Here is a 20,366-nt window from a genome sequence, read left to right as displayed (position 1 = left end):
AAAGAGTAAAATGCAAAGGACAAGACATCAAAGACTAGCACAGGAGCTGCTCAGGCAGTATTTAAGTTTGCCAGTCATATTTCAGCCATCATCCCTGCTGAACTGTTTTGTGCACATACTTTCCCAGAGAGGTTGCCTCCAGCTGACATAAACTGGATTTTAATGCTAAATCTTCTAATTCCCTGAGGCACCCAAGCATGCAGGATAACCAGACTTGCATCTCAAGCCCACACCTTTGTACAGAAGTGTATGTGTATACACAGACAAGCGTATCCAGGGACAGGAGCAAAATGGCTCACAAGGCTTACAGTCAAGCATAGGAAGTTTTCTAAAGTACCCTTGATACAAATCTAGATGGACATTACAGCAAAAGTAATTACAGTAAATAAAAAAATGGTAGTTGAAATAATACAAAAGAAGAAATACACATAAAATAATGTCGAAGACGATGACATTGCAGACCACAAAGTTACCACAACTGTACAAATATATGCTTCTATAGTGCCTATACACACATGCACATACAGAAACACTATGCCCAAGCATCATGCCTTTTTACTCTAAACCTTAGACTTTGACCAGCTGTCTCCTTTCTTTCCCAGCCCCCTTTCAGTTGTTGTTTTAGAGGCACATTTACCAAAAATGCTCAGAGATCCCCCTAAAGCAATCCCAAAGCCCTCTCCCTGTCACGCAGGGCACTGTGATCTGACCAATCCAGCAGCACAGCTGTCCAAACCCTGACTCTGCTCACACTATGGGCTGCTACCACCATTTTCTGGACTATTCCATTAACTTCTGAATTACTGAATTGAAGTGCCCCTCAGTTATAACAATTAGAGTGGAACTAAAACCCTTTACTTTGTTATTTTTTCCTCTAAATGGCTCTCAAGGTATTATAAATACCAAAAGGAACATAATCCAGGTTCATTACAAGATTCTGAGAAGAGACTATGCTAATATATTAGGAAAAAGTTAGTAACAAAAGACACTTTTTTTTTGTTTCCCCCTGTGGCTTACATTCCTTTGGCTGTTTAATTTCTGGAAAAAAACCAGATTTTCAATACCTTTTTCTTATTAGTACAATTCATTTCCATTTTAAATCACACCAATCACAATGAATCTCCTCAGTATAAATTAGAGCACCATGGAGATTTCCACAGGAATGGCAGTGTTCCTCAGCTGTAATTAATGTATCATTCAACGCCTTATTGAGTTTGTCCTGCGTCAGCTGTCAAAATATGAATTTCCTAATGCCTGTTGATGAACCATCCAGGCATGATAAATGAAAAGAAAAAGAAGAAAAAAGTCCCACTAAGAGCTGGCCCCCCACCTGCTGAGAAATGACACAGCCAGAAATCTCCAGTTCTGAGAATCAGCCACCTTAGACCAGAACTGAAAGCTCCTCCGCCATGGGTCTCACCTTGTTCTTGGCAAGAACGTTGGCTCCTGCTTTAACAAGCACTTTGGCAGACTGACTGAATCCATGCCAACAAGCTTCATGAAGAGCAGTGTTCCCATCCTGAGGAGCACACACACAAGAGGAGAATGTTAGGGGCTGTATAACCAACCTATTCTCTTAAAAGTATTTTCATTTCCTACTACCTTATTTTCTATTTTATTCTTATAAGAGGGTAAAAACATTGCTATTTGTCTGGAACTTGAAATTAGTTATATTTACTCCTAAATTAAACTTACAGCCTGGGATTCTCAAGTTTCTGGGATAATCATGGGAACTGTGCAGTCTTTTGCGTAGGGTGTAGTATGGCTGTACATTCCTTTAATTCATCCCTTAATGAGCTGAGAACAGACTCTTAAACCAAAAACTATCAGCCTAATATAGAAGCATAACTAAACCAGTAATTTGTATTAAAGAGATGTACAGCTTTTTTTTTCAATGTAATTGTTCCAATTACTCCTGAAGGATCAGACACTTACTAAAGAGTATAAACTATAACTTTCTCTCTGAGACCTTCACATTACTGACTGCCAAAGCTGCCATTCCACAGGGCTTTTGTTTTGTCTGTTACCTTGTCTTGTCTGTCCAAAGCACAGCCCTCTTGAATCAGAGTTGCTATTATATCAGTGTTCCCTACAACAGCAGCCCGGTGCAGTGCTGTCTGGTCACCCTGCAAAAAGAAGCAGATTTGTAATTGGTACAATTCCCACCTCATTTTGACTTGAAGCAAATGCAGACAACACAGACAGGGGCTGCATCTTCGACCCACATACTGTCTAAATCCAAGCTGCCTTTGAAAACAGTCCCCCTAAACAACTACCATAAAAGTTTCCAAGATTAATGAGGTTATTGCAAGTATCAGAGCTACAAACCATTTACAGAAGTTTGCAAGTCATCACAATCCCATATACAGCGCTGAAGCATTCCAAAAACATGGCAGTATTAGAAGGCAGTGAATTGGATACATTTGACTCTACGTGTCTAATAGTCATCAGTGTCTGTAGGGAACTAAAGGGAATTACAGGCTGTCGTAATTCATCATCATGATCCTCCAGGACTTACACTAACTGGATAAGGCTCTCCTGCTCTGCCTCTGATTGCTCCATCAGCCCTGCTTAGGATAAGGAGCATGAGATGAGATCGGTCTCTTCAGCACCTCTGATGAATTTACCAATTAGTGCTAAGAGTGGAGGCAACTTTACCATGAGAACCACAACTGCAGGACCATCCACTTGTTTCACTCGAGCAACTGAGCCATCGTGAGGTCCAAATGACTTTCCTTTCTCTTTGACTTGCCATGTAGCAGCAGCAAGCAAGTTTCCTACATCAGTTTATTTCCTTTAAGGTTTCCAAAAGAAACTGTGCTGATGTGGTCATCTTGTCTGACTGCCCATCTATCTCCTCTCTAACAACTTCTGAACTCATTTGCTGAGCTGAAGAGCCCAAGGTTAGTTTCCAGAATCCTTCCAGAAACTGAAGACTAGGGAAACTTAAATCACTGTCCCTGCCCATCAGGGACTATCTATGTTTTTATGTACATGTTGGTAGAACCTGATAAAAGAGAGGCAAGAGAAGGATTTGTGCAGCAGTGTGTAGGGATGTAAGACAGGGATCAATGGGAAAATGAGCTGCAGTAGCTCCACTGCTGCCACAACAACTGGTCTTGGCTTTCCTTTGAAGTTGCTTTGAACCAGCAATGCCAAAGCACAGCCTGAATCCAGGAACAAAGACAGGCTTCAAAGCTGCACACAGACTTGTTTGGGATTAATAAACAGATTTGGAATCCAATCCATTTCTGCCTATCTAGATGATGGTAACCAGAAACACGCAGGGCAGAGATATGCCATGTGTCCTAAAAAAGCTTGCAGGAAACCAAGTCCTAAATAGACGCTAAATTTCTCTGGTAACATTCTTCATCAGATAATAGCATATTATATTAAATACTGAAATTAGAGGAATTTCTTTATTTTTTATTCTAGAGTGTCCAAGTCTTTAGATAACTGGCTTATTTGAACAATTTGTTCTCAAAGACAATTAGCAGCTGACTTAAAAATTGCTCTTGGTGGGGTTCTTTTGTGCTAATGACACCAAAATAGTTATTAATCTATAAAAAAATGAGCATTGCCAACCAAAACCTTTCAGTAATCCCTACCAGTAAATCATTAAATTGGCTTATAATAATGAAGTTGATTTTAAAAAATAGTGTTGAAGGTGCTTTTAGATGCCTGCTATCTATTTTTTATTGTTGTTTCTAGAGGTTAGGTATTTTTACATTTGTTCTTGTGACTGGAAATATATTTTAAAGGATTTCAGCAAAGGCAGTGAAGCTTCCAGGAAGTGGAAACAAAAAGAATTGGAAAATTGACAGCATGGCAAGTGCTCTGAACTTATGTATTTGTTCCAAATTCAAAGACAACCAAAATGTTATGGAAAATGTCCAAATTATACCATCTCACAAGTACAAATGTCAAATAGTTACTGGTTACTATGACTACATGGAAATCTGCTCACCAGCAAACTAAGGAAGAATTTTATATCTGATTTTTGATAATGGCACAGCTACTGTTACTGCAGTAGTGAGTCATGTGGGACAGTGCAAAAATCATTTTATCTGACTATCATGAAGTGGAAAGTAATCTGCCAACCCACCCCTGCCAAGTGGTATTGATGCACCAGCAAATCCACAGAAGATATTATAAAACAGACTAAAACAAAATGGTAACTGCCATTGCAGTGGATGGAATCTGAACAATAAATGATTGGTTCCTGCTGCTTTACATTTGGGAAAATTACTGTGGAGAAGGCAAATTTGGGGCAGAAATGGATTGTACAGGATTCGGTTTGTAATTAAGGACCTTCTTACTGGGACAGTTTAAATCAAGGCTGTTCCTGTCCCCACATCACAGTAACTGCAGTGAGGTCAAAGACTATTCGGCTTTTGGGGCTTGGTTGATCGACAGCTACTTCTAACAGCATTTCATTTAAATTCATTCATTTCAATTTTATACAAACACATTTGTCTGTTTGGAAAATGGGCTTCACACCTCACTGCTGCAAGACCAGGTCTTGGTAATCCCAACCCATATGGTGGGGGGGCCATACACTGGGGATGCAGAGCAGCACTGGGACAGCTTCAGCCATGCCTAAACTTTGTCCCAAAATACATTCTGGTCCCTGAAATAGACGTAGGTGAAGGGACACAAGTTCTGCAAATGGCAGGCTCAAGTGCCTCCTGCCCGAGGTATGGGCTTTGGTTATGACATCTTCCCTACAGGAGCATCCAAGAGTAAGGTCCAACCCACACCCTGACTGGACAAAATGAGCACCTCATCCATGCAACAGAGAGTGTCAAAGGATATCTCAAACCTTGTTTCACCAACTGAGGTGCCTCCCAGTGAAGAGAGGGTACATTTCATTGTCCTGGTGAGGGTCTGTCCCTACCAGCACCAGACCCCTCAGCCAGCAGGACAGGGCAGCACCTGATCCCCTGTTCCCTTACACCTCAGCACAAACAGTTACCTTAAAGTGCTGTGGAAGCTGAACCACCAGGTTGTGATGGCTTCTGTGTGACAGCCACAGAACAACCCAGCCATGGAGAGCACAGCCATCCTATAAATAACAGTGCCTGCACCACTGCACTCTAACCTGCCTTCCCTTCCCATCAGCAGTGGAGCAAATCCCTGCCTTGCCTTTCACAGAACCCAAGGAAACAGATGAGTTGTGGTTTTTTCACAGCATGCATTTTCAGGCAGTGTAATCACAGACTTGTGTACCTTTTATTAATTACAGAAATAAATGTCTCTGAAAGCACTCGCTATAAATCTGTCTTTAGCAAAGCATTAGGGGTCTGTTCCAGAGGCTCAGAGAGCAATTATATCGGTAAATGTGTATTAACCATCCAGACTATTATGTTGGGCACAATTTATGATTCTGTTTCCAAGAGATTTATGCCTTAGGAACAGACTGCAGATCAGTAGCAATGAAGAGAGACAATTCCAGAGCCATGTCACAGAAACGTGACCTTGACAGAAACAACAGTCTGCCCAAATGCAGGTGTGGGCCCAAGGCCAAAAAGACTGAAGTGAGGCTCAATAGAAGTAAGGCACTGGGGTCTACACTGGTGAGTCTTAAACCCCCTTCCTCAGACTCTGCCTAGCCCTGAAGGCAGCCCAAACTCAGGAAATTCCACTCCAAGATGTTCATGCCCTGGACATACCAGCTTGCAAGGCAGGTACAGGGCACTGCATCAGGGTGGCACTGGCACACCCTGGCCCTGCACAGCCCCAGTGCAGGCAGCTCCCCTCCTCTCTCTGGCCTTGTGAGTGCTCTTGCCACACACCTGATGGAAGCAGATCCAGGCATGTTGCAGGTACAGCCACCACCCTTCAAAATTAAGCCAGTGAAGGAAGTGGCCACTGGTTTTTCCACAGTAGCCCAGAGATAGCAGTGCTCACTCACTTTGTCTTGCCATGGCAGCACTGCAGTGTTGGAAGTTCTCCACTTTTAGGAAAAAATCTTGGTACTCATTGGGATAGTAAGAGGCTGATACTTGGAGACTGGGATAGAAATCTGCATGCACTGATGCAGAGGATGCAGGGCTGCACATCTGAGAGCTCTACCTGTAAGAGGGTTCCTGCACAGCAGCAGGTACATTTCAAGAGGGGAGAACCAGGCTCTTTACAGAGGGCTTAAACACCTGCTTTCAGGAGAGGCTTCCAGGCTGGGAGTCCTGAAGAAAGGCAGACACCTAAATCTTGATTTTTTCCTCATGGACTTTGGCATTACCCTTTCTTTATCACTGTTCTGTTGGCATGGCTGTTGGCATTTGCTCAGTGTCCTGATGTTTGCAACTATTTCCCTGAGCTTCCTCATGTGCTATCCTAAAACAGTGGATGTAACCATTGGAACCAGGCACTTGGAAATAGGGCAGGTATCCATTTACATCTGAAGTTTACCCCAAGGGAATGAAACAACACAAGTGACTTCCAATACAGTCTCAGGTAGACTTCTGATAGCTCTCCTGAGTTACTGGAGTCTCTCTAATAGACTCTACAGACCCAAATGAGTGAGATTTGGTTTACATTAGTTTGTAGTAAATGTTAATTTTTCCTTTCCCTGATTTAAAAAAACTCAAACAATAACCACATTTTTTCCTGCACATTCCTGTTCTCCAGAGCATCCAACAGTTGTACAATCTCCTTTAAAGCCCTTCTCCCATGTGACATTTTGCCTCCTCACTTCTGTGTTTGCAGAAATCAACAGACTATCTTGCTGCTGGAGAATTGCACCAAAATCACAGAAACATAGAATGGTTTGGGTTGGAAGGGACCCTAAAGATCACCTGGTTCCAACTCCCTTCCCATAAGCAGATACACCTTCCTCTAGACCAGGTTGCCCCGTCCAGCCTGGCCTTGCACACTTCCAGAGATAGAGCATCCACAACTTTGCCAACCAAAAAATAAACAACCAAAACAACCAGAAAAAACGCATGGCTTCAATCCCTGATGCAAAGTGCTGACAGCACTTGTAAAGTCATATAATATAAAATCAAGCCACTACATTCACAGCAGAAGAATCAAAATATTCTAAAGTTAAAATATAACCAAGTGTTAAATACTTGCAGGAGCATAGAAGCATATGTGGATATCCTGAAGCAGCTGTACACAAAGGGAACTGAATATGCTCTCAGCTTTCTCAGTGTCTCTGTGCTGCTCTCCTCTTTTGCTACAGAGAGGCAGTCGTGATATGCAGCTAAGAACAACTTCATTTATTCTTGCACAATAAATGATGATGCATGACCAGCAGAAGTGATCAAGGCATGAAAAATAATCATGAACAAAACAAATTACACTTTAAATGAAATGGGACCACAGGAATAAGCCACTTTGCACATTCCCATTCAGCTAGAAATTATTATGAACCCTGGGCTATTGTTCCATTTGAAACTAATTTTCTGCTTCTTAAACTGGAGCTTCCAGAAAGGAAGTTTTGGGGCCTTTGGCCTTTGTTTTAAATCATCTTGTTTTCCCAGCTATTCTCAAGGGTGCAGGCAGGGCAGGAGAGGATGCAGAGCACCAAGCAGGCCATGCAGCCATGCAGCACAGCGGGGAGCTCGGCCGCGCCAGGGCTCGCAGCATGCACCGCGACCGGCGGCAGGCGCAGGGCAGGGCGATGCACAAGAGCTCTAACCTCCTTCTCTCTTTCTGATCTTCTAGGTTCCTTCCTAGCCTTTCTCTTCTGGTTTCTCTTATTTTTTTCATCCTTGATTTCCTTCACCGGGACAATTTTCTCCTGGACTATTTCTGAGGTGTGTGCTGTATGGACACTCATTGACCACTCAGAGATGGCACTGGGATCCCAGTGAGAGCTGGCAGTATTGGCAGGGAGAAGGAAGGAGTCAGCTCCTGGAGTGGCATATTCTACAGAGCTGGACTCCACCGGCTGAAATTCATAATAATCCCACTCCAGGCCACTGGAGGTCATTCTTCAACTAATTCTTAAGGCTCTTACCGTGCTTAGGGAATATATCTGTAGAACATGAAAGGGAGCATTTTAATCTCTCTGAAACAATTAGCAACTTTTAAGTTTCTGCTTATCATCTGGCAAATAAAAACTTGTTCTTGAATTTGATCAAAACTCAAAAATTAAGTGTTTAGATTTCTCTTGTTATTTTGAAAAATAAAATGTAGGTCCATAATTTTGGATTTTTTTGTGGTATCACAACAATGCCATAGACCAAAATCAACAAATCAATTAAATATAATACTCCCCACTCTTACAGGTGTTTTCATATCTGAACCTAAATCCACATTCCTGGAAAACAGCAAGGAAACATACAGATGTTAATCAACACTTGAGACTAAGATGCCTTCCCTGCCACATAAGCACACAGTAAAAGTGACTGACGGCATAATCAAGAGATTGCAACTAAAAGACACTACAAACATTCTGTGGGGCATAAACTGTAAAAATGAGTTATACAAGGAGAAGCCATAAGCAGAGAACCTTCTTTGAAGACCTATGTAAAAGGAAAGCAGAAATATTTCAGTTAATACCTATTGCAAGCAAAAATCTTCATTTGGAGTTTTAGACTTCCTCTTTCTACAAGACAAACCCAAACACACCCTTTGAAATTCAGAAACTCCTGAGGCTCTCCTCAATCCCAACCAAATTACCACTACACCTAAATACAGAGCGACACATCAAAATACATTTTAAAGATTCAGTATCTATGAATCCAGCATGCATCTACTCTGCCCATATTAATCACCACATGTAGAAGTAGTATCCAGTTGTGAACAAAGCCCCTAAGCTCATAAGACAGTAAGTTTTCTATGAGCTGAGTATTTCTACAAGTGCAAGACTCTTCACTGAACTGAAATTATGCTAAACACCGATTTACTGTTTTTCGATCATGGCTTTCACATTTACATATAAATAGCATAGACTTTATTCCTAGATGATTAAAACAAATGAACCAGACTTATTCAAAAAACAGTTTCCACAGAAACTCAATTTGACCAAATCAGTGGAAGCTCTTGCTTTCTTAAAGCAGCAGTTTTCTTTTCTCAGGAAAACTGGCTGTATTTGAAAAGTGTCTGCAATTTTGTCTTAAATACCTAATGAACCATTTCTGCTGGGAGAAGTGAAAAAGCATACCCAGGATGCATCTGAATAAACTGATTCTCCCATTGCACTTGCAAATCTGCTCCATTTCACAGATGAGCACAGGGAAAGAATAAAGAGCACAGGGAGCAAATTTTCTTCCTAGAAAAACAAGTTTCCCTGCAGAAAGCTGGCCACATCAGTACCCCAGTCCCAAGCCCGTCAGGCAGACTGCTCACATCTCCCAGGGAATCAGCTACTCATCAGTGGAGAAAGAAACCAGTTTTCCAGTTGCTATAGACTTTTAATTCTCTAGATGCAAACAAATGCCCAAAGGCATTTTTAAAAGGCACCTAGACATTTCCAGTGTCCTTCTACCAGTCATACAGGTGGCTCCACTAACACCTTTGGGCCTCCATAGCCTTTGAAGACTCTCCACCTTATATATTACAGGGGGAACAACTGTACCTCCAACTTCTTCCAGCATGCCATCAGAAGTTAGCAATTAATTTGAAGAAATCATGGTTATTCAACTGCTACTGCACATTTCAGCATAGACCCTTTTCCAGCAGTGAGGGAACTAAAACCACATTGCCTGTCAATCCAAAGCACCTTAAAGCCCGGTCCTAGATTAGAACTACTCTTACAGAAACCCAAGAAATTCCAGCAACTTACGTATTTTACCAAATGAACACAAACTACCATGTGCTAAATTCAAAGCTGGCTTTTGTGCTGATGCCTCACCACACAGCAACCTCAGAGATGTGAGCACCCCCACATGGAGCATGGTGCCATGATCAGGATGGTCTCCCCATGGCACAGCACTGTGCTAGGGGCAGCTGCTCTGGATGCTGAGGGATGTGCCTACTCAAAAAGCATCTCCCACTTCAGGCAAACCCAAAAATTGGTTGTGTCCCCTACCTGATGTCCTCCAGCAGGTTCCCACAATGAACTCCTAGAGCATTTCTACCAGAAGCAGCAGATGATGACTCTCACACAGCCTGGCACAAGCAGAGCTCTTATAAAGCTCTGCAGCTTGAACAAGAGCACTGAGCTATTCACTGAAAACCACCACATTTTACATTGTTTCCCATGCACTTTTGCATCTCTAATAGAGGTTACGTCTCTGAATTGGAAAATAGAGAGACAGATTTTATTTCCATTTAATCCCACTTCAAAGAAGTGAATGTCTACTGTTATTTGTAAATCACCTTTTCCCCTCCACCCCAAGTTAGAAGATTGTATCTACTTACATCATCCTGAATATCCAGATCACAACCTGCCTTCAACAAAACCTGGACAACGTGGAGATGACCTTTGTAGGCAGCAAGATGCAGGGGGGTCCGGCCATGCTATGAATGAGAAGAAAATAAACCTTAAGATTAATTTTTATGCATGGTAGTTTAAAACAGTTTTATCTCCTTTTCATCATTCTTTTGCTTGTACCTCACTGTCTGAAACCTGCAATAGTAGCAACTGACATGTATTAGTGTGACAAAGACTTTACCTTGGTTTTGTGAAAGCTGAAAACTTCTCCTCCACCTTCTGCAATATTTCAATTTACGGTGAAATGTTGACACTCTACAAAAGGGATATTATATTCACGTAAGGGTCCTTCCTTACAAATTCAGATCTGGCTCTGTGTCCATGCCTAAGCAGAATTCATGACCCTCTTGTTTTTGTCCCTCTGGAGCATGGAACTATCAACTGCTTTCACCTTCCCTCTGGTACAGACAACTTGCAATAACTGGCTAATTCATATATTGTAATGGGCACTGTCCTTGCAACAGAGATAAGAATTACTGAGCTGTTGCACACGACAGATGCTCCCCTGAAAAGGAATGGAAGGCCTGTAGTCACTCCAAGTGACTTTGTGTGTATGACAATCAACTTCAATTTAAAAAAGATCTGCCAGGTTTTTTTAGACAATACTTATTTTTATCTCTCTCTCAGTAAAATCTCAAAGTGAGTGAAACACCTTAAGATCTGTGAAACAACAACACTAAAACTGTTCACTGCAGATTATTTAATGGCAGTAAAGGAAACAGGATTCCAGCAATTGCTAAATTGACAAAATATCTTCCCAAAGAATGCTGGTTTCTCCACTAGGCATTTTCTGAGGGTCACATTAAAAGTCACGTGACTCTTCACCTGTATTTATTCTAAATCTTCACTACTGGTGCTGTTGTCTATTTTTCCACCCAATGATTTATCCTGCAAAGGAGCATAAAGAGCCCTGACACATCAACCACAGAAGGGGCAAACACTTCAAGAGCTGTCTGACTAGTGGCTTGAAGTACACAGAAGGCAACCATTGGCTCTCTGAGGTTTTAAGCAACTTCTTCACAAAGAAAACTACTTCAGGTATGTAATAAACCAAGCTCAAGACAAGATTGTTTTCATACAGCAAACTCCATACCCACATACCTGGTAAAGCCCTGTTAACTTGGCCTTTTCAGAGAAAAAGGAAGAACGCTGTTGGAATCAACAGAATGGCTGAGGGCAAAATGTTTGTGCCATTACTGATTAGTTGTGCTGTGCTCAGAAACACTAAGTGTTGATCAATTGTCCTATCTTATTGACCTAAAGGGGCAGATCTGAGGACAAAACCCTCACTCACATTATGACATGTGGATCTCTCAAAGCCTGAATGTTGTCCCCTGCTGGCAGCAGCAGTTCATTCCCATGACAGAGACTTCCATTCTTGCCCTGCTAAAGGTGTAGGAAGGGCTCGTTTCTGTTGTCACCACTGCCCCTGGGCACCATCCAGCCTGGGTGCCTCTGGCTCTGTCTGGCCACAGGTCCCTAAAATCCTGACCCTTTATTGAAGGGCACTGAGCTGCACTGACCACACTTCCTTCTCCATCAGCCTGGAGAGAGCCAGGGGTATGTTGCTGTTCTAGCTAACTCAATAGCAGGAGGCGTAAAATGCCCAAGCAATAGAGGGAGAAAAAGATATAAAGAAAGGGAAAAAAAAGGAATAAAATATTTTTTTAAAATACCAAATTGACAAATCATTCCCAACAATAAACAGTATGTTTGGATTATGAATATGTGCTGTGAATCAGCACATTCAGATTTACAGGAACTGACTTTCTACATTCCTTAATGCCAATAAGTAAATCACCTAATCCAGGCATCTATCTCACTTCCTGGAAGGTTATTAATACACCATGAAAACAATTTATAGCAATCTGTGCATGGAGAAGGAAAAATCCCAAACAAACCCACCTTGAAGCCAGCTTATGTGCTTTAAAAGGAAAGCATCAACAACATGAATACATATTCCAGCAGGGAAACTTTCTGGTAAGGCAACCAGCTCTAACCACTACAAAAATGCTGACATGCAGTTAAAGGTACTGTGTTAAAAGCAAGCTATGAAAGCAGAATAGGAGTTTATTTGAATACAAGGGACATATTTTCCTCACCAAACACACCTTCCTGGGCAATTGCCACATGAGCTATGCCTGCTGGCATGGTTGAGCTGGAAGACTAAAGGATCATTTTTATTCCAGAGTGTTAGTGTGTTTCAGATTCTCTATCCAGAAATATAGGTTGAGAGGCATCTCACCTACTGGAAAACCCTAAAGAGAGGCCTTCAGGAACCAGAGTTTCTGCACACATGCAGTCCTTGAGTTCTTGCTACTTTAGAGGGACGCTGTAAACAAAAACTACGACATTAGCCAGGAAAGGAGACTGGGAAGGAAGATCAATTCCAGAATATTACACTGATTAGAGGCTCAGGCTTTTGGAAGAGCACTGATCATCTCAAGATTAATCACAACCCTGCAAGAACACGCAATGCCAGATTTTCTTCCCAGCAACATCAAAATGAGAGCAGAGATGAGTGGTACAGCTGGACACTGTTCCAGTGCAGACAATGCAAACACTTGGAAAAACATCAAATCCCCCCACAAATACACGCACACACAGGTATGGATGTACATACACATGCACACACCAATCCAGAACAAACTGTGAGGAAGAGACAAGGCAATTTGGGTGCCACTCATGCTGTGATGACAAATTTGGAGCAGACCAAGCTTTGGAGACAAACACTGAACAAGTCCATACCACAGCAGCAAAGTCAGGGCTGCTCTTGCCTTCATGTCTTCAAGTCAAATCACCAGCCCACCAAGTTTTTCTCTCAGAGCAATTCATCCTACCCAAAATATATAGGGGGCAGAGAGATGAAGGCAGACAGACAAAACTCCCTCTGTGTGTCTCCTCCATAAAGACATTCTGCACTGAAGGCAGCAGCAAAGAGGGAGTTTATCTGAATATACATAAGGGAAAGCAAACATACAAACCAGAATGTCTCCTAGATGCTCAGTTCAAGGACACAACACCAAACCCAGGGACTGTTCTACATGCAGATTACTGACTTAGAAGCTTGTGAGCCGTGCCAAATATAAACTGTAATGTTTTGGGGGTTATTACAAATACAAATGAGACACTGCTGCAACTTGGGATTAATGAACCAATAAACCAGTCATTCATATGTAAAAAAAAGCAGCAATTTGGACTTCTATTCAAATGTAAACAATTGCTCCATCAGGCAACAAATCATACAAATGGCCCTGTGTCACAGACTTATTGACAAAATAAATGGGACCTATTGGGACTAAGGCTGCAACTCCCGGGCACCCTGACACGCTGCTGTAGCTGTGGGGTGCATGGGGTCACACCAAGCACTGCAAACAGCCACGGGAAATTCAGCAGTACAATCCAAGGGTAGGATTCTGTTTGCATTAAATCTGCACTCCAGCTTTCAGATATTGACAGGCAGCTGTTGATGCACACCACTTAAAAGCAGAATCCTCCCAGCATTGCTGCCAAGGTGCATGCACGCCACAACCAAACCCATACAGGGAGCCCTTAGCACTGTCAGCTCCGTGATCCTTCCTTGTGTTTATCTATGTGTAGGTACTTTTCTGCAGGTACATTCAGTTCTCCATCTCACCCTCCTCTTGTGGTGCACAAGGACTGTTATTTATTCATCTGTTCTGCACTCATAAAAAACATGCCTGTCTACATTTTATTGGAAAAGCCTGAAAGCAAAATCCAAGTCCTGTCACATTGTTCACAGTGATAATTTGTTGGACTGTTCTCCATGAATAACCTGCTCACTCAAGTCAGCAGAAAGCTTCTCATTGACCTCAATAGGCATTCAGCAAGCTCCTAAGTGTTTGTTAGTCCCTTTTAATTTATCTTTATTTATTGTTTAAAACAGACACAAATAGCCTTTCAAACTGAAGGAGTGCAAAAATGGGAAAGCACCAAAACACATTTATTTTTTTTGCTTCTGTCTTAGCTTAAAAAACAAGAAAAAGAGAATTGCTTTAAAGAACTCAACATGCTCTGAAGCTGAGACTTAAAGTATCCCAGCATTACAAAAGCGTTGCCATATGTTGTGTTCATAACATGACTGCTTCAGAAGTTAAATCAAACAATTACTGAATCAAAACAGAAGCACTACCTTTTCCATTTCTTTAGGACTTTTTTTTTCTGAATGATCATCCATTCTCTGCAGAATTCAATTTTATAGCTATGATCAATGCAGGAGCCTGCTCCAGCACAATTTTCTCATGGATTCACAGGCCTCTTTCAGGCATCCACCTACTCTGGGATGGGTCTGCCTCCATGGGCTGCAGGGAATCTCAGTTCCACCATCTGAAGCACCTCCTCCTCCTCCACCACTGACCTTGGTGTCTGCAGAGTTGTTCCTCTCACATGTTCTCACTGCTGTTCCCTGGCTATAATTACATCTCTGTAACTTCTTTTCTTCCTTCTTAAATATTTTATCCCAGAGGAGTTACTACCATTCCTGACTGGCCAAGCCCTGACCAGCAGCACATCCATCTTGGAGCCACCTGGCAGTGGCTCTACCAGACCTGGGGAAGCTTTTAGCAGCTTCTCACAGAAACCACACTGGTAGCCCTTCCTGCTACCAAAACCTGGCCATGCCAACCCAACACCCTCAGGAAAAGGACAACAACATCCTGGGAGGACAGCAAGGCACATCAGCTCAGCAACAGTCCCAGAGCTTTTGTGCCAAAGATGCAGCTGTCAATAATTTCACTAAAAGAGAGCTCTAAAAAAAAGACTGAAAGAGGGACCAACTTTCTTGTTTTCTTCTTCATACGTGTGAAGAATGTCAGACAAAAAGGTGTAAAAATGGAAATTATCTCTGTCACATCAGGCAGAGCAGCGACAGAGCACCCTGAGACCAAGCAGGTGCCCTTTGGGAAGGGCAGAGCCACAAAGCCTCTGCTGAGCATCACACCTGCCCTGGGCCACAACCCCACATGGCTGGTGGCAGAGGTCCAGCACCACCACGAGTGCCCAATGCATGTGCCACGCAGTGCCACCAGCCCTCTCCCACTGTGGGCTCCCTGGTGGCAGATTGCCATCACCTCTGGGACCTAGAGGCCATCAGCTCCTCTCTACATATTGTAAAAGGCCTCAAATCTGAGTCTCCCTCACTGGAGTCAGAGGAGGTGCACATTTCCATACTGACTTCACCTGCAGAGATGCCTTGCTAGTAACGCTGTCAAAATGAAACCAGTGCATCGTCACCGTAACGCTCAAGTCAGCACCTGGACGTGTGTATGTGTATTCTCCATTGGATTTTGTTTCTTTCCTATTCTTCCTCTTTTCTTCTGAAATCATCTACTCAGAAGTGACAAAAATTAAATACTATTTTGCAGATGAATTGTTGCTTACTGAAGCAACAATTAACCACATCATATGACCTGACATACACAACAAAACCAGAATTGGACAAGTCAGCTATAAGGCATTTACTAGTACTTGGTTTGTTAAAGAAAATACTCTTCATTTTTCTTGAGCTATGCTCAATTGATCCTTTTTGAATAAAGAACTCTAGCACTTATGTCGAGATCCTGGACACTTTAATCTGTGGCTCTGGGGTGTGATTCACAACAATTGGTCTGTGCTTACAGATGTGTATCAGAAATACATTTAAAGACTGCTGTGATGGGGGAACGTTTTCTTTCCCTCCAAAGAGCTTTGTCTCCATGTATTCTCCTCCAATAAAACCCAGAGAATTCAGCAGGAAGTTTGGTTGACAAGGACCAAATCAAATGTTGTCTTTTTTTGGAAGCAAACCCCTGTAATTTATAATTAGGCAGAACAAAGTGAAAACTAACAAAAACAGGAGACATACAGGAAAACCAGATCTAAGGCAGGCACCTGGATACATTTATTTTTATGCTTCATTGTGCAATGAGTTTTATCTTGGGGGAGAAGAGGGTTCTGGGTTTCAATTTATCTGAAAGCTTGGTCTATTCTACTGCACTACAAAAATTCTGCTAATTTCCATTCTAAAATTAAAAATCTCTATCCTGAAAGTTGTTCTTATTTTGTGCTTGTTCTGCTTAGTAGAAAACTGCACAAGAACCTGATGCTCAAAAAGCCCCTCCAGATTTCCTGTTTCAATATACTTGAGTCTAATTTATACATCCTCACTCTTGTGACAACCTTGTCCTTAATTTTAAACAGATCTTTCTCTTTCCAGCTTTTGTGTGTGTCATCAGATTAGCAAGCCAAGCTATTCCAGGGAATGTTTATACAGCCTTTTGTAGAAAAATCTACACATGCTCTCCCTGTGCAGCTGGCAGGCTGGGTGAGAGCAGGATGCAAACTCCACGCTGTGCACACCTGGACAGGACACCACAGAGCCTGGATGGATGGGCCCTGAGAGGGCACCAGGTTGGTCTCACACCTCTTGGTTGGCCTGAGCTCAGCTCTCTGTGGCTGATGGTGTGGGAGCAGTGAGTCTGTGAGCCTTCAAAAGGTCCCATACACACAGTCCTGGCTGCTACTCTGAGACAGCCCTGCTCCTCTGTGCGCACTCCTCCACAGTCTTGCAGATCTGACTTCATCTCTTCAGAGCAGGGCTTGTCACCAGGCTACCCAAGCAGCTCATCTGTCCTGCCTGTCAGTGTGCTGGGATGCATCCACAAGACAACAGGGACAGCTTTTGTCATCTTCCCTCTCTGGGTCCACGGGGATGACCCACAACTTCTAGGAAAGAATTGCTACAGTGCTGTAGTACCTGGTGAGCTACAGGCATGGCCTCAGAGCTCACACCTCTCCAGCATGGTTGGCAAGCACATGTCTCCACAGAAACACCAGCACTTTGCACCTGATCACAATTTTGCTGCCAAATGAGCTTTGTTTTAATTTTCCACACAGGGCAGAACAACAAAGCAAGGGAGCTACCTATGCCACGTAGGAAAGAAAAACTTGTCAACTCTAGGAAATCTGCATTCTATCAAATTAACCTGATTTTGTGTTTCAAAGTCAAATCTACGTTATTTGTTTTTTATTGTAATTAGCAGAGGTCCCTCAGCAGCCTCAAAGCTCACAATCTTAAAAAAAAAAAAAAACAACAAAAAAACCCAAACAAACAAAAGAAAACACAACCACAAAACCCTGAGCTACCAGCCAGGTATGTGTAGGTCAGTATTTCCTGGTCTATTGCTGACTACCTTTAATAGTTTTTCATCAGCTACAGAGTTGCTTGGAGAACAGAACTGCTGTCTACATGGGACTACTCATGCTTATAACATCTGTGCTTTGTATCTACCAGCAAGTTTTATTTTGGCACACAAAACTTACAAGCACAGGTTGTCCTTGGATCACTCCGACTTTCAAAATAAGTATTATCTACAACTCAAACACTGTGAAGGGACTGAAAACAACTGTCACTGACAGATAAGCATTCTATCTTTTCCTCTTTTTATCAAAAGTGTTTTCTATCTGTAAATATTAGCTTCCATACATATGTAACATTCAAAATCAATATGGAAACACAAATATAAGTAGGTAGGATGGCAAACAACAGTTCATCAAAACAGTATGCCCCAAATTTTATGTTATAGGTCGAAAGATTTGACTTACCTATCTATTTGAGGGTTTTTTGTTGATCAAACCTTCTCTGCAACAGATAATTACATCTCATCTTTTCTAAGATAGTATTATTTATAACATGTTGAGCATTAGGAACAGGTGAATAATCAGTTTGAACTCACTTGTATCTAAGCAGAAATCCTTTGACTCTGACTTTTCTCAAAGGTACAGGGAACAATTTGCAACCCCCAAGTTTGGAACTGACTAAGGGACTACACAAAACAAACCAATGAAGAGGTTGGGTATAAGTGAGGCTGCTGCACCAAGAGACTTCAGCAGCAAGAAACACTTTCTGCATCCCTTTACCCTGCCACAAGAGGTGGCTTTCCCCCATCTCCTCACCCAGGGAGACGGGTGCCCTGAACCCCCTTCCCTTGACAGTGATGAATCGCTCCATTCATCAGGTCACACACTGTTCAAAAGTCAATGAATGCTTTGAAAAATGTTACTCCCCTCTGTCTGTGTCACTGTGTTTGCAAGGACTAAGTGTTCATCACAGCTGCACCTCCTGCAAAGGGTATAAACACCAGACGACCGCTATAGAGCAAATCTGTGTGAGCTATTAAGTGCAAACTTTAAGGAAATCTGAACACTAACTTCAGTCACATTCAGATTGGTAAAGCTAGGAGGGCATTTTCACAGACAATGGTCTAGAAGAGTTACATTAGTTCCCAGGGTTTTGCAAAGCGTTTTTCTCTGGTTACCTTGGTAACTGCTACCTTGGCACCCCTGTTGATAAGCTGCACCACATTCTCCACTTGGCCTTTGTAGGCGGCTACAAGCAGGCGTTCTGAAAGCACAGGCGACCACATCCTGCTGGCTCATGAATTAGGAGAGAAAGGTTTTCAGGTTTCTTCAGTCCAAAAACAAAGGCTTGGGATCAGTTCAAGCAGCATGCAGGCAGGCGAGGAAGGATTCCAGCTCCCTGGACAGTGATGTTATTGCTATGCCATCCATTGGACCTATGGATCAGAAAACAACACTGCTGTCAGGCAGCTTTCAGAAACAGAGCACTACAGCAGCTCCTCCCTGAGCGTTCATCTTGGCATTGGCTTGGGAGGGGATCACAAGAACTCCTCAGAACCTCCTGAAGACATTGCACTTCTGTTGCAAGGTGGAGGGATGTAGACAGTAGCACATTTCAATGTGCCCTCATTCCCCTTGGTTGGGACAAAAATCCTTAAACTTTCTGAGAGCTTTACTCTCTTTCAGCCTAACTTCTATTTGTGTGGTCCGCCCACCAGGTTTCCTGGTCTTTAATTAGCCAAGGGTGGGTTAACTCCTGTTGGCCAGAGGAACAAGAATAGGTTATAGTTACTGGCTGCTGATACAGATATACAAACCTCTGCCCTGGAAGGATTGAGTGCAGTCAGCAATTAAAGGCAGCTGACTGTTCCCTAACGAGTACTAAATGCTTCACAGCCTCCCCTGAACCATCCCAAGGACACTGCTGGGAAAGATCACAACCTGCTATTGGGAAACACTCATCTTTGCTGTCACTGAGAAATTATGTTCTCCCCACCAAGCTGACATCATTCCCCACTGATTCCAGAAACAATTCAGATTTAGCACTCATCATGCAAACTGTATGTCTGTCTGTCTGCCCAGGCTTCACTGACCCATCCAACGAGCCATCAGAGCTGAAAAGAGTTTTCTGATATAATTACAGAAAATGTATCCACTGATCACTTTGAGCTGTGGGATCCAGAACCTGCCCAGTTTGGGAATATTTCAGTTTCATTTGTGCTCTTTTCACGTTAGCATTTAATTGTTTCAGAACAGGAAAAACACCTTCAAGATATCCAGTGTATTTACAAATTATCTGTCCTCCTCTCTTGAAATATCACCACACTGCTCCTTAACAGCCACCAGTGCAAAACACTCTGCATAGTCAAAGAGTAATAGTTGCAGGGTCCTGGATGATCCTGGAGATCGATACTGGAATACAATGTCTTTCACCCTTAGGTTATCCTTTAAATCCATCTCAGAACAGCTATAACTAAAACTGTAGGTTAATTTGTAGTAGTAGATGGCAACATAATTTAATTTGCACTCCTAAGGTGATTTATATTAGCAAATCTTAGAATGCTTTATGAGCTTTAATTCTTATAACAGCCTTCAAAGTGAACAATATGCAGAAGAATATTACATGCATCTTAGAAAAAGGCCCTTGAAAGCACAGAGAAGTTACTGTTTTCACTGAGGTTGATAGAAAGTTATGCCAAAGCCAGTAAAAGCTTCAGGTAACTGATTTTTGATTTTTAAGTATAAGCATTAGGCAAGACCATTTCCTTTTAAAAGATTCAAGTTAGCTTTTCCTCACCTTTCTCTTCCTTCCAAGTGCAAACATGTTTGGAGCAACATGGAA

At 42.3% G+C, this 20,366-nt stretch overlaps 1 protein-coding gene across 1 annotated transcript in view; it reads right to left on the bottom strand.

The window, feature by feature from the left end:
- The window catches only part of ANKRD6 (ankyrin repeat domain 6), an 87,669-nt gene that overhangs the window by 15,778 nt on the left and 51,525 nt on the right, over nt 1-20,366 (bottom strand). Inside the window, 5 exon segments of the mRNA XM_036380000.2 lie at nt 1,421-1,519; nt 2,028-2,126; nt 10,315-10,413; nt 18,703-18,798; nt 18,800-18,960. Of these exon segments, the coding sequence (XP_036235893.1) occupies nt 1,421-1,519; nt 2,028-2,126; nt 10,315-10,413; nt 18,703-18,798; nt 18,800-18,823 (417 nt within the window). The 5' untranslated portion in view covers nt 18,824-18,960.

Source organism: Molothrus ater, chromosome 3, assembly GCF_012460135.2.
Source record: "Molothrus ater isolate BHLD 08-10-18 breed brown headed cowbird chromosome 3, BPBGC_Mater_1.1, whole genome shotgun sequence".
In the NCBI taxonomy this organism is placed as follows: domain Eukaryota; kingdom Metazoa; phylum Chordata; class Aves; order Passeriformes; family Icteridae; genus Molothrus; species Molothrus ater.
Note: the sequence above shows the minus strand (reverse complement) of the source record. Positions and strands in the feature narration are given on the sequence as shown.